The sequence below is a fragment of the Maylandia zebra genome, linkage group LG20 (assembly GCF_041146795.1).
Source record: "Maylandia zebra isolate NMK-2024a linkage group LG20, Mzebra_GT3a, whole genome shotgun sequence".
Classification (NCBI taxonomy): domain Eukaryota; kingdom Metazoa; phylum Chordata; class Actinopteri; order Cichliformes; family Cichlidae; genus Maylandia; species Maylandia zebra.
The window spans coordinates 24,930,944-24,943,882 of record NC_135186.1 but is presented as its reverse complement, the minus strand read 5'-3'; the positions used below and the strand labels follow the sequence as shown (position 1 = coordinate 24,943,882).

At 40.1% G+C, this 12,939-nt stretch overlaps 1 protein-coding gene across 1 annotated transcript; it reads left to right on the top strand.

Moving 5' to 3' along the window:
• Positions 1-7,795: 7,795 nt before the first annotated feature.
• On the top strand, positions 7,796-12,874 carry susd3 (sushi domain containing 3). The gene is made up of 5 exons (XM_004546148.4): positions 7,796-8,535; positions 10,084-10,278; positions 11,150-11,294; positions 11,777-11,944; positions 12,039-12,874. Exons 1-5 carry the CDS (start codon positions 8,460-8,462, stop codon positions 12,382-12,384), a joined length of 930 nt encoding a protein of 309 aa, XP_004546205.2. The 5' UTR covers positions 7,796-8,459; the 3' UTR covers positions 12,385-12,874.
• The last annotated feature ends 65 nt before the right edge of the window (positions 12,875-12,939 follow it).

Here is a 12,939-nt window from a genome sequence, read left to right as displayed (position 1 = left end):
GTTTGTTTGTTTGTTTGTTTGTTTGTTTGTTTGTTTGTTTGTTTGTTTGTTTGTTTGTTTGTTAAACCATCTAACACTGACCTGAATCAGTGTTGAATCTACACACAGTAAATAATTTAGCAAAGAGCAGATCATAAATTCTATCTTTAGGCGATTTACAAAATTGCAGTTTTTGAAATTGTATTTTTACATTAAGAAAGTGATTCCCAAAGAGCTGTCAGCTGAAATCCTGGCATATCTCAGTATGCTGTGCTGTGTATCCCAAAAAACATCTGAAGACAAATGGACAAATGGAGGACAAAAGAAGAAGAGGCAGGCCTAAAAATCTATCTACAGCAAATGAACCGTATCTAAAAGTCATATCGTTAAGAAACGGGACAAAATCCAGCAAAGACTTGACACAGGACCTGAGAGACACATCTGGCCCTTAATTTTATCCATTTACTGGTCACCAAAGATTCAACAGAAACGGTCTCAGTGGAAGGGCGGCTGTCAAGAAGCCATTTTTAAGCAAAGGAAACAGGGAGAAAAGGCTAAGATGTGCCAAACTACATAAGAACTGCCCCGACCATCCATGGGAACAGATCTGATGGAGTGATGAGTCCAAGTTTGAAATTTGTACGTACATTATGAATGGAGGAGGTCAGGACAGAGGTAGAACAGTGAGTGTCACAGCCATCTGTAAAACAGCCAGTGGTGCTGTGGATTTAGTCAAAATTGATGTAATTATGAAGAAAAAAAGTGCCATCAGATTTTCATCCACCATGCAATACAATTTGGAAAGCATCTGATTGGCAGCTACTTTATCTTTTAGCATGACAATGATCTCAGACACACCCCAGAGCAGTAAAAAACACAGAATGGAAATGCTATCAGTCAGGGGTTGGCCTCTCCAGAGTCCACACCTCAATATTATTGAGCTAGTGAGGGTAGTTCTGTGTAACTAGTGTCATTTTGACAAAGCACAGAAAGAAGACGCCAGGAGAACTATTCCCGAAGATGACTGAAAGAAATTATATAATTCAGGCCGTGTTGAAGAATAAAAGTGATAAGTGCCATTGACTTTCCAAGTTGTTAGAGACACAATGACCGAGACTGTCCAAGCCGGGGCTCGAACTGGCAACCTTCCGATTACAAGGCGAACTCCCAACTCTTGAGCCACAATCGCCCCAATTTTCTTTCAGTAAGAACTTTCCTATTAGGAAGGGTGGCTCAAGACTTTTGCACAGTATTGTACCGTATACTCTTTGTATATTCATTAATAAGCAAACTTGATATCTATTTTATTCCCCCAGGTTTTGCAGTTTTAAAACAAATCTGGCTGCAACATGTAAATGTGTGTTGCCTTGAGCAAACACTATACCGCAGCCTAAATGAGCACATTTAATGAAGGGTCCAACCCATCTGACCTCCTTCCATAACAGTGTCTGCTCTTCGCTGTCAGATAAATAATGATGTAAGCCAATAGACCTGAATATCCTATTTATACATTTCCCAGAACATGTCATTGTGAAGTGACATGAAGCTTGATAGCATCTAAATATCACTAAAAGAAATAAAGAAGTATTTAAAAAAGGCAGCAATCATTCCAGGATGGATCATTTTGAGAACGGGTCAAGTGAAGTGAAATGCTGCTAAACAAAATACCTACATGTCCTACAAGTACATGTCCTCAGATATAATAGTGTATTGTACTGTGTTTATTTAAAATAAATAAAAATGGTATTTCAGAACCGCTTCCAGGAAATACTTTAGCAATTATCAACCTGAAGAGGACATTCAGTATGAAGGCCTTTTTACAAAAGCTGTGTATCTACTGTGAATCCTCAATGCCCAGGTTGGTAATCTGTGTGGACATCATGTATTATTATAACAGGTTTGCTGAGGCCATGTTGCTAAAATGCCCCCAGTAATAATGTGTAGCGATCGTGATTTGCCTCGTGAATGGAAGAAGATGAACATTCACTGAACCAAATTTAAGATAAGAAGTAAATAAATTTCCCAGTGGAGCCATCAGGCCATGGACTGCCTCGTATCAAATGCTTTTCTCCGTTAACAAACTGAGTGCCCTGTCTGCTTGGTTTCTGTTTTGTTCCTTCTTCATGAAACAAAAAGTGATGCATCTGCACACTTCACCTCACTTAACCTGATGTCCATTTTTCACGCTCTTTTAAAGTACTTTATCGTTTTTCTTTCTTTGATGTTTTTCTGGTCAGTACATGCATTCCTGTCACCTTCACTGCACTTTCTAATCATTGATCTGATGTCTTCAGCGCTGTTGGGCTACCCTGCTGTTTGCTCCTTGTTGATGGCTCAGTGGGAATCAGCCCAGGCTGCACCAATCTTATTAACACTGTCTGGCACACATGGATGTTCAAGTACTTTAAGAATTTGCAGGGAAAGTGACAAAACAAATAAAATGTAGTTCATGCTTTCTTCTTCTCTACTTAGGTCTCATTTAGGTCTCCCCTTCTTTGATGAAAGGGATTTGGGAGGGTTTGGATTTTCAGGTTCAGTAACTCTAGAGCTATAGGAAGATGTGCAGTTATAGTAAAATTAAAGTTTATCCTCTTTAGTTTCTGAAGTTTTACATGTTACAGGTTAGACAAGGTGTCCAGGTCCTGTGGCTCCAAAACCAGGCCAAATCTACCACTCCACGACCACACTGGACAGTAGTTATGAGGTTTTTGTGCTGATATGCTGTACTTAGTTTTCTCCAAACTGCCATGTTCTTATAGAGAGAAGAGGCTTTTTTTCTGGCAACCCTTCCAAACAAACCATACTTGTTCAGTCTTTTCTAATTGTACTTTCATCAACTTTAACAATTAAGGTGCTACCGAGGCTTGCAGAGTCAATCAATTGTGCTACTTACCCCGTGGACTCCTCTGGAAGGAGGAAGGGTGTTTTTCCACATTGTTTCTGCATCTTTTGGCCTAATTTTTTGTGAAATCAGTAATGACATGGTGTAATACATCATGTGTTCTTGTTCATCATCATGTATTTACCTATTTTTAGGACATGTGAAGGACAGAATTATGTTTATTATGTCCCTATATGTATAAGCTTACAATTGAAAGATAAATATAATGAATGTATGAATCTAACAAGCAATGTGAGTGTAACTGTAAATGTCACGTCCTTCTTGTCTAAATATGAAACTGTTTTCAGATCACATACACAGACTGTACGACAAACTATATTAAAAAATATAACATTCAAGGCAATAAAGGCAATAAAAATCCATGTGGCCACGTTGTGGTTCTGCAAAAATAGATCTGGAGTACACATATAAATATTCAATGTCTGCTGAAATTCTTTCAGTTTGCTTGCCTCGTCTCTATTTGGGGAAAACTTACAGTAAATATTTATGCTTCTCTTGTATGACTTATATGTCTCTGATATTCTGTCTACTCATGAAAGTGGGTCCTGTTCGTATTTTTCTCCTGTGGAAATATACAACAGAAATTCAATAAATCCACTGTGTTGCATGAGAGAAGCTGGAAAGTGGACACTTTGAGTAAATCACAGTATGACTCACAGCTTATAAATCTGTAATACTTGCAGAGGTAAATTCTTACAATTTTTCCCCTTTTTTTCGTGTGGGTTGTTATTCCATGATCATAAGCATTCTGTTTCACAGTTGCTCAAATTTCACAGGAAATTACACCTTTTGATTTTATTCTTTGTTGTTTTCCTCCACTGCCTCCCAGTTGGTTTCCATCTGTGGTCGGCATCAAACTTCAAGTCATCCTTGCCGGCTCTTAAATCTCATCTGGTAGAGTCTGGGCAGCAACAGTAAGGAACTACAAGTTATTCTGTTTAAGAAATGACACCAGCTATATTGCACTGATGTGTCATAAGTGAATCACTGAGGAAAAAATGTGTTTTTGTGTGCAGAAATGTGTTTTGCACATTTCTGCACTTTGCATGTGCACTAGAAAACAAATCTGTTTGGATTGTCATTCAGTGCTGGTTTCCAAAGTCTAATATTGTGGACTTATACAATCACCATTGGATATGGCAGAGTGCGCAGTGCAAGTATAAAGGTTTTAAAGGAGTCAACACCCCTACTATAATAACAATCCCTGAATTTTGTCTCTCAAATCTAGCACAGAAATATTGTCGTTTCTTTGGTGTCTGAGAAACACAGCGTGGACGTGTATCCCTTGCAGTACGCTGTGCACGTCTGAAGAAAGAAAGAAATGCTTGATCAACTCAATTTCCTCCAAAAGTGTCATTCTTCTTACCTGCCACCCATTTCCCATCTCCTTTTCTTTCCATTTTTCCCTCTGTCTTTCATCGAGTGTATAGAGGTGCAGATTTATGGTGTTGCCCAGTCAGTGATGGCGTCGGTCCAGCCAGGAAAAGTGATTTGTTAAGAGATTACAGACACAGACGACAGCGAGAGCAGCATTAATGATGTTATGGACAGACTATTGGTGTGTGTGTGCGAGAGAGAGATGTCCTTTTAGAAGTAGTCGCTACTTAGTTTGATAAGGATAGTCAGCCATATAGCTTTAACAGCAGGGTAGAAAAAAAGTTCATCTTTAACGTGACTCTGACATTAATATTAGATGGCCTCTAAACAAGTTCTTCCTTCTCTTTAGAAGCCTTGTGTTGCAGTTCTCCAAAACAGACCTTGTTTTGCTGTTTTTGTATAATGACTCATGCTTTTAGAGGGCTTGATTTGCATATCAGACATCTCAAACAAAGCCATTCATCCTCTGTGTAGATGAAGCCTCACTTATATCTTGGGCATTCACAGGTAGCCAAGCAACTCACATTAGTGCCTCACTGGGTGCATTTTGTAGGAATTAACCAAGGACACACAGAGAGGTCACCTTTGGTCTCCTCTGCCCAGACCTCCAGCCATATGTGGCCTGGTTTGAGGAGCAGTGTTGATGGGGCCGCTGGCAGTGGGAGATGATGCCCCTCCTGTTATACTTAATTACCTCCAATGATGGAGTGGTTACCCCCTAGCAGAGTCACTGTGTCAGGGACGGGGCAGACACATCGAGCTGACCACTCCCGCCTGCCTCATCTTTATCTATCACTCTTGTGAGACCGCTTTTTTGCACCCAACTCTTTCTTTTAAATATCTTTGCTCCACTTCTTTACACAGACAGCAATGATGACACTTGGCATCATTAGCTTTATTCTTTTTAATGCAGAAAAGGAGGCATTATTGACTGTTCCAAGCTTCATTAGCAGGTCTCCTGCTGGGTTATTGGATTTTGCAGAGTACAGAAAACACAAGCCTGTGTGGAGAAAAAAGCCGAAGGCCCTGAGTGTCCAAATTGTACCAACTAAGAGCACACAGGAACAATTTACTGTTGCTGTAGCAAATGTTTCAGATCAGTTTCTCAAAATGCTCTCATTTGCTGTGTTGTTGTCACCTCCTATGTCCTCAATCACCATTGAATATAAAATATAAGTGTTTCAGCTATAGACGCTCCATGGTTTTCATTTTGCAAAGCTTCTGTTACTAGAGGTAGCTCAGATGGTAGAGCGGGTCAACTACAAGTCCGAAGGTTGGCGGATTGATCCATGTCTGTGTCTATATATCCTTGGGTAAGACACAGAGCTTCAAGTTAACCCAGCTATATCCATTGGAGTGAATCAAGAGCTAGATAAAAGTTCTTAGACATAAATAATGCATTTTTTATTGCAGTGTAGTAGAAAGTCCTTTGAGTACTCAAATTGAGTACAAAGGTTCTATATAAGTGCCAGTCTGCTTTGCCATACATTTGATTATTTTTTTGTCCAGCGGTGGATGCTTGTATTAAACAAGAACAAAGTTTTAAGTAATCTCACTCTTCAGACAACACTGAAAAATGAGTGTCAGATTGATTTTTCTGCATTTGGCTCTGTATGATGTCAGTGAGAGCAAATATCCTTGATTCAGTCATCTCAGGCACGCAGTGAGCACCAACCACCACACCACCAGCTGTTCGGCCCTTCTGTTTGTGAGAGGCTGCCAATCAGAAGGAAGTTGAGGAAGTTAAATGGAGGGAGAGGGCTTAGATGACAGTCCAGGGTCAGTACGTGAATCATAACCTGCTCGTAGAGTCTGAATATAAAACACGAAGCTGAAAATAAGCTTAATTGGTCCCTGTTAAAGTGGAAGTACATATTCAGACGTTCTCTTTCCGTCAGCTATCTACTTATTGAAATTCAGTACTCACAAACAAACACTGTAACCATCTGTGACATTTTGGGGCTGAACTCCACTCATGTATAAAGAATTATTTAAAACTTAAAAGAGAAAGTAGTTGTCGTTGTTTTTTTGGTGGAGGCTTCTAATATTCTGCAGATAGCAATGAAGGATGTAAAGGCACGCACAAAAAAGAAAAGCAAAAATAACCCCAGAAGAACTGCACTTTTTAAAAAAATTCTTTCTGGCAAGAAATTCTTTACCTGAAAATCGGTAGATAACGACCGATTCTTCTGAATCTTGGCCTCTCTACATGGTAAGTTTTTCAGTAATTGCAGCATTATCCATGAATGATGCGGCAATCTGCTGTCTGAAAAAAGACTTTCAATGCGTCTGAGGAGATGTGCTCAAGTAAACAAGGACGTTCCAATACAGCAAAACAGTCTGATGCAGGATCAGAGTTCTGAATGATAGTACACCGAGAGAGAACAGTTCTGCTTTTTCAAATGTCAATTCAAAGTGAAACTCTGAGCCTCTATAGGGTGTTTATAGAATTAAATACAGGATGTGGGTCAGCTTTGTGTGTGTGTGTGTGTGTGTGTGTGTGTGTGTGTGTGTGTGTGTGTGTGTGTGTGTGTGTGTGTGTGTGTGTGTGTGTGTGTGTGTTGTTCCACCATATCCCAAAGGTGCTGTATTGGATTGAGATCTGGTCACTTTAAGCCATTTGAGTACAGTGAACTGTGAGTACAGTGAACTGTGAGTACAGTGAAGCAGCCAGCAGATGTTTATGCTGTTGACATAAAGGAATGTACATGGTCAGCAACAATACTCGGGTATGTTGTTGTGTTTAACTAATGCTCAATTTTAGCTCAATTTTCAACCAAGGACCCAAAATGTACCAAGAAAATAACACCCACACCTTGGCACAAGGATATGATGGATCCATGCTTTCATGTGGTTAATGCCAAATTCTGACCCTAATATCCAAATGTTGCAGCAGAAATCAACAGTCATCAGCCAACATCTTTCCAGTCCTTCTATTGTCCAATTTTGGTGAGCCTGTGCAGACTAGCTTCTGTTTCCTGTTCTTAGCTCATGGGTGTGGCACCAAAGGCATCAATGAGGTGCCTATTCCTAAATGTACTGAGTTGCTGCATACGCATTTAGGTATTTACTAAACAGCAGTTAAACAGATGTGCCTAATAAAGTGGCCAAGAAGTGTATACCTGGACACGGAGGTTATTGTTTACAGTGTGAACTGTTTGAAGGAAGCTGTGAGTAGAACAGAGAAGTCAAACATGTTGAATGACTCGAATGTTTGATAACCACAAACTCAACAAAAATGTGACACAGCATAAAAAAGGAAAAGAAAGCGGTGGGGAAACCTTCATTTGTAAAATCTGAAGTAGAATGACGTTAAGAAAAATCTGTGTGGTTAGTTTCAGAGAAACTGTATATTTTTTTTTAATTTACGTGGAATGTGATGTCATATGATGTAAACAAAGAAAAACCTAATTCATTGGCTCAGTTTAGAGGTGGGATCTCCTTCTTTACCACAATTATACTTTCAATTTCCTCCTTCTAATCGAGGTATTACAACTCTTCTTCTCCGTTTATGTAACGATCATTTAGCCTTACTTTGGAGAGATGCACTGCAAACTTAGTTATGCTTAGTTTTTACAGCATATTTAAAATGTCGTCCTGCATGTGCTGTACTTGTCCCTGAGCAGGCAACAGTCTATTACTATTGACAATTGAATTGAATCTGTTTTAGACTGGAAAGCTCTAAGGCTGACGTGCTCGTGCTGGACGTTGGTAAACGGATGTAACTTTTGATTGTCTTCTAATAGACCACGTTCACACGTTCATGTGTTTTGCACATTTTCAACCACATCCTGATTTGTACCTACTGAGGTAGACTGTTTTTTGCAGCTGTAGTTAGCTGCAGACCTGAAACCTAACTTGACCCGACATGATTTAATCCGCAAAGTCATTTTTGCTTTGGTCGACAAGGTCTCGACTGATCACTTCATCTCTCGTCGTCCTCTCAAGCGCTCATCCGCTTGCGCGACAGCCAGAGCACAGAACGAACATTAGAATAAGTGAATGTTACGGTGCAGTGTGGGTGGTGGCAAGCTGTTCACTGGACGAGGAGCGAGTAACATCGCACAGAGAAACTCAAGCGCCGCGCCAGCAGCTAGACTCTTCGTTTCGTTTACCCTGTACGGGGTCCAGAGGAGAACAGCTGCGCCGTCTTTACGCACAACCAGAAGAGCTTTCTGAGAGACGGCTGTGTGTCACCACCATGTCCGCGGCAACAGCATCAATATCAGATGTATCCAGGACTGATACCGCAAACAAAAATGACCGAAATAAGTCAGGTAAGAGAGATGGCATAGAAAAACCAGATGCTATTTAATTTAGACGAAGCCAGCGTGCAGGATCCTCGAGAGACCGAAATGTCACTTGTGCACTGACGCCAGTTTTATTCTGTTAACTTGCGTGCTTCTTGTTCAGGTGATGTGCGCGTCCATGCATGTGTGTGTTTGCTGTAACAACAATTGCACTGCAAGGATTAGTAGCTTAGGGTCCTATGTAATATAAAGACCTAATAGATTGTGTGAACTAGACATCGCAGTAATAAAATGAAACTTAAAAAAAGGGTGGATTGGTGTCCGATTAACGGTTAGTTGATATAATTGTCAGGTGTTATGAAGAAAGACAGAAAGAGGAAACGAAAAGGGGTGGATTTGACGTCAAGCAGCCGGCCATTTCACTCTATGTACTGTATGTATGATCATACATACAAGTTACATAAAATTATTCTTCTGTGCACCGAAGTGTGTCTTTGTGGTGGGATCTGAGTTACTAATGGTCTCCGTGTTACAATTTTATCTTGTTTATGGTTTACTATTATCTCTTCTTCTTTTATTTGTCTACCAGCGACTTTTGATATAGTTTGGTTCACTTTATGGTCTGCCACATGTCTTTCTTCAAAGTGCACAACTCCTCCTTGGATATTTTCCTCCAACTTAACCCTTGTGTTGTCCTGGGGTCAAAAATGATGTATGGTAACAGGTGTATGGAAATCCCGAAAAAGTAACCTCCACTAAATCAGTCCCTGTAACCTGTCTGTTTTATTTAAGTGAAAACCAAAAGCAGATATCTCAGAGTAAAGAAAAAAAAATCAAAAATCTGGTTTTGATTTTCCCTAAACCAAATACATCATACTTCCAAGTTGTGCTGGAAACCACCGCCTTCATGTCATTGTGTTTATGTGCATTCCAACTACTTGTTTTACAGTGAAGTCATGCTCTTGTAGACTGAGACTTGTAGACATGCAGGAACTGCTGGTGTACTGAGCTGTCACAGTGAAAGACCGTCCGTCCTGTAATATGCTGAGCTCCATGCTGTTCAGTATGATAACCTTGTTTTTTTTTCTCTTAATGTTGCTCCAGATGGCCTGTGTTTTTCCACCAGTCTTGCAGGCCTTTTGTTTAATGATTTATCACATTTCCTTCTTTGATACCGTTAGAATTCATCTCAGCACGGCACTCGGCTGTTACGGGGGGCTGTGTTTTGTCATGCAGTGTTGCGCAGCCCTTTAGGGGTTCAGTGCTGATAGCTATGGAATGACTGCCCCATTCCACACTGACTCTTATCCGCAGTGCCCCCCCACCCCCTTTTTGTTTGTTCATACAGTTCACCTTGAATTATTGTTGTGCAATCTATGAATTCCAAGTTGTCTTATCGTTCCTATGAATACAAATTTTCTTTTGAAGATGCATGAATTATACATGTACCCAAATTTTGGATGAACTTTGTGTGATTAATGCATATTCACAGTATCTCAAACATCATTAGCAGCAACAACTGTAGACATTGCTGCAAATTTTCCACACCAGCTGACCTCCAGCTTTCTGCTTTAGGTAATTCCAAAGCTCAGTGCACACCCATGCCTCAGCCAACATTGGGCAACCACCAGATCATCCAGGGAAATGGCACTAATGTGGGTACCGTCATATCACTACAGTGCCCGGGGAAGCACAAACTTGTAGGCAGTGATATGATGTGTGTCATGGGCCCCAACAGCACCTACTGGACAGGAGACTCCTATTGTCAAGGTAAGTAGAAACCAAAACCTTGAGATGGCAATTAATATACAAAAAATGGCACATATTAGTAACCCATTTGTAGCCAGGTACATGTCACTTCATGGACCTAATTGCATATTCATTATGCATTACCAAAATGTGTGTGTATGCAGATTAAATGTCTCAAATGCTTTTCCTAGAAAAACTGCAGAGGCTGCAAAACTCCCACTGAAATGTCTGTCAGCTCATTATTCCAAAGTGATGGAATATATATTAAACATTATGTGTAGGCATTCTTGTTAGGGACCAAGTTACACGCAGATGCTTATGTTGTGTTTGGCTTGCACTAATTATGACCTTAATTTGTGTGGGAACACAATGGAGGGAAAATGATGTGCAGTTTGTCGATACATCTCATTAAGCAATAATATTAATGCTACTAACTGGCAGCGAGGAATCATTTCAGGTAGGTGTACAGCCAGCGAGGAAGTGGAAAAACTGAGGGCAGAATTTTAATTCTATTTTTTAGAATCAATCACCATGGGAGAGATGAAATTTTCTGAGTGACACTGAAAGAAATAAAATAATAATAAATTTATATTTTATTGTCCTTTCAGTGATGAGCTGGCAAGAACACTTTGTTGCAAAATGACTTTTTATTTCTGCAAGTCTCTGTTGGATAATGACAATGAAACACTTGTGACATATTACAGCAGTCTGTGAGGTAGACAATATCTGCAAACCTTGTGTGAGGTGGCATTTGAGACTTCTGGTTGTTGTTATACACAGGTTTTGTAGTATGATGAATGGAATTGTAAAAAAGAAAAAGAAAACACTCAGTGCATGAGGCAAAAATCAGTCAATACATCAGTCAACTGGTTCTTCTTCTGTCACTCTTCAGCTCTGTCGCCCAATGATTTTGGTTACCGCGTGGCTGTGGTGGCATCCTTTGTGAGTTCAGGCATAATCCTCTTCATGTCTGTGGCCTTCATCACCTGCTGTTTGCTTGACTGCATCAAGGAGGAAGAAAGGAAAAAGGAGGAGAAGTGAGTTAAGGATTGCTGGAAAAGTTGAAATTAAGTTTTTTAAAAGTAAAAGTAAATCTACTGAGGTATCGTTACTGGTAAAATGTAATTATAAGGAAAGCATACATCACAATACACTGCAAAATACTGGATTCTTTATACAAATAAATATGCATACATAATAAATTAGATGGGTTCTTAGCTTAAATGATTGCTAACCTAAGGGTTATAAGACATTAATGGGACAGGAACACAAAATAAGGCCTGATCTGCTACACAGATGTGTGTATGTGTCTTTATTTTGCTTCTTTGGAGTAACAAGTGGCATTTATATGAAGCACAGAGAAATTCTAACAGTCTAAAACATGACAAAGGCATGGCAACAAAAGGACTGCTTGAATACAATGTATTAATAGATGTATCTACTTATTTACAACCACAGGTGCCAAAATACAATATTAGGTCTGGTGAAATACTGACATGTATGGTTTTTTTTATGCCAGTGACTCAGATCCGTGGCAATGGGAGGAGCCAACCCCAAACCAGGAGAACAACATGTCTCGATATAGTCATAAGGGCCGCAACAACAACAACAACAACACCCAGGAGAATCCGCTTTCTCCATGGGACACTGCTGGCCCTACCCTGTGTGACAGCATACGATCTTGCAGGTGAGATGTGCTGAATTTCATTTGAATGCTCCACAGTGACAACAAAAACAAAAACAACAACAAAAAAACCCCAACTTCCTGTCTTCTTACACAGATGTCACCAGCATTACGCCTATTGTCCTGCCTGCACAAACTATGGCCCCACACCTCCCCCTGCTGCTCTTCCTGGGCACGACTATAACCAGCCTCTCTTATTCCAAATGCCAGAACCTGACCCACCTCAGTATCCCGGCCCTCCCCTGTCCTCCTGTCAAAGTACAAGCCCGGGCCTGGTCCAGATCTCAGCAGGGGGATCTGGTTTGGTGTGGCAGTATGAAGGACAACAGAGCAGTTTATCAGGAGCAAACCTATTAACCGCAGATGAGGCCCCTGGGAGGAATATAAACTCAAACAGGAATATATACCCCAAAGAACTTTCCATAAGGATTATATCAGTGTGAGGACAGCACACAAAAATCATCAATCAAGACTTTGTTTAATATCTAAATCTGTTCAACAGTGTCAGCTGTATAGACGAGGACTGCGGGATGTAAGAACTATATCAGTATGTTTTGGTGTATCAGCAGTGGCGAGATGACTCTAAAGAGACATTGATCTGACAGACTAATGTGCCTTTTTATGCAAACTGTAATGGCACACTGCCCCCTGTCTGTAAAGAGGAGCCAGTGCATTTTCAGGACGCCAGTCTTGGAGAGAGCTGTTCTTCGGATGTCAAGAGATTTGAGCTTAAAAGGAAGTTCTGCTGCTTGAGGCTAACACTTAAGGGATCTATTGCGATATAATTAACTTTGCTGTCAGCTGAGGAGAGTGTGGGAATCTGGGAAAAGTTCACTCTTGACACGAGAAGAGATGTTGTAAAAAACTTGCGTGTGTGTAAATAATAATTTTGAGAAATGTAAATAAATGACAGACGTATAATAATAACAATGACTGATGCATTGGAGTGGGAAGAGTTTATTTAACAACACGTTTATTATTATTATTATTATTATTAT

Excerpts from the sequence above, each read along its gene's own strand:
- susd3 (XM_004546148.4), top strand. The coding sequence starts at position 8,460 with ATGTCCGCGGCAACAGCATCAATATCAGATGTATCCAGGACTGATACC. Across the intron at positions 8,536-10,083 it reads AAATGACCGAAATAAGTCAG|GTAATTCCAAAGCTCAGTGC; the intron begins GTAAGAGAGATG and ends TTTCTGCTTTAG. Across the intron at positions 11,295-11,776 it reads GAAAGGAAAAAGGAGGAGAA|TGACTCAGATCCGTGGCAAT; the intron begins GTGAGTTAAGGA and ends TTTTTATGCCAG.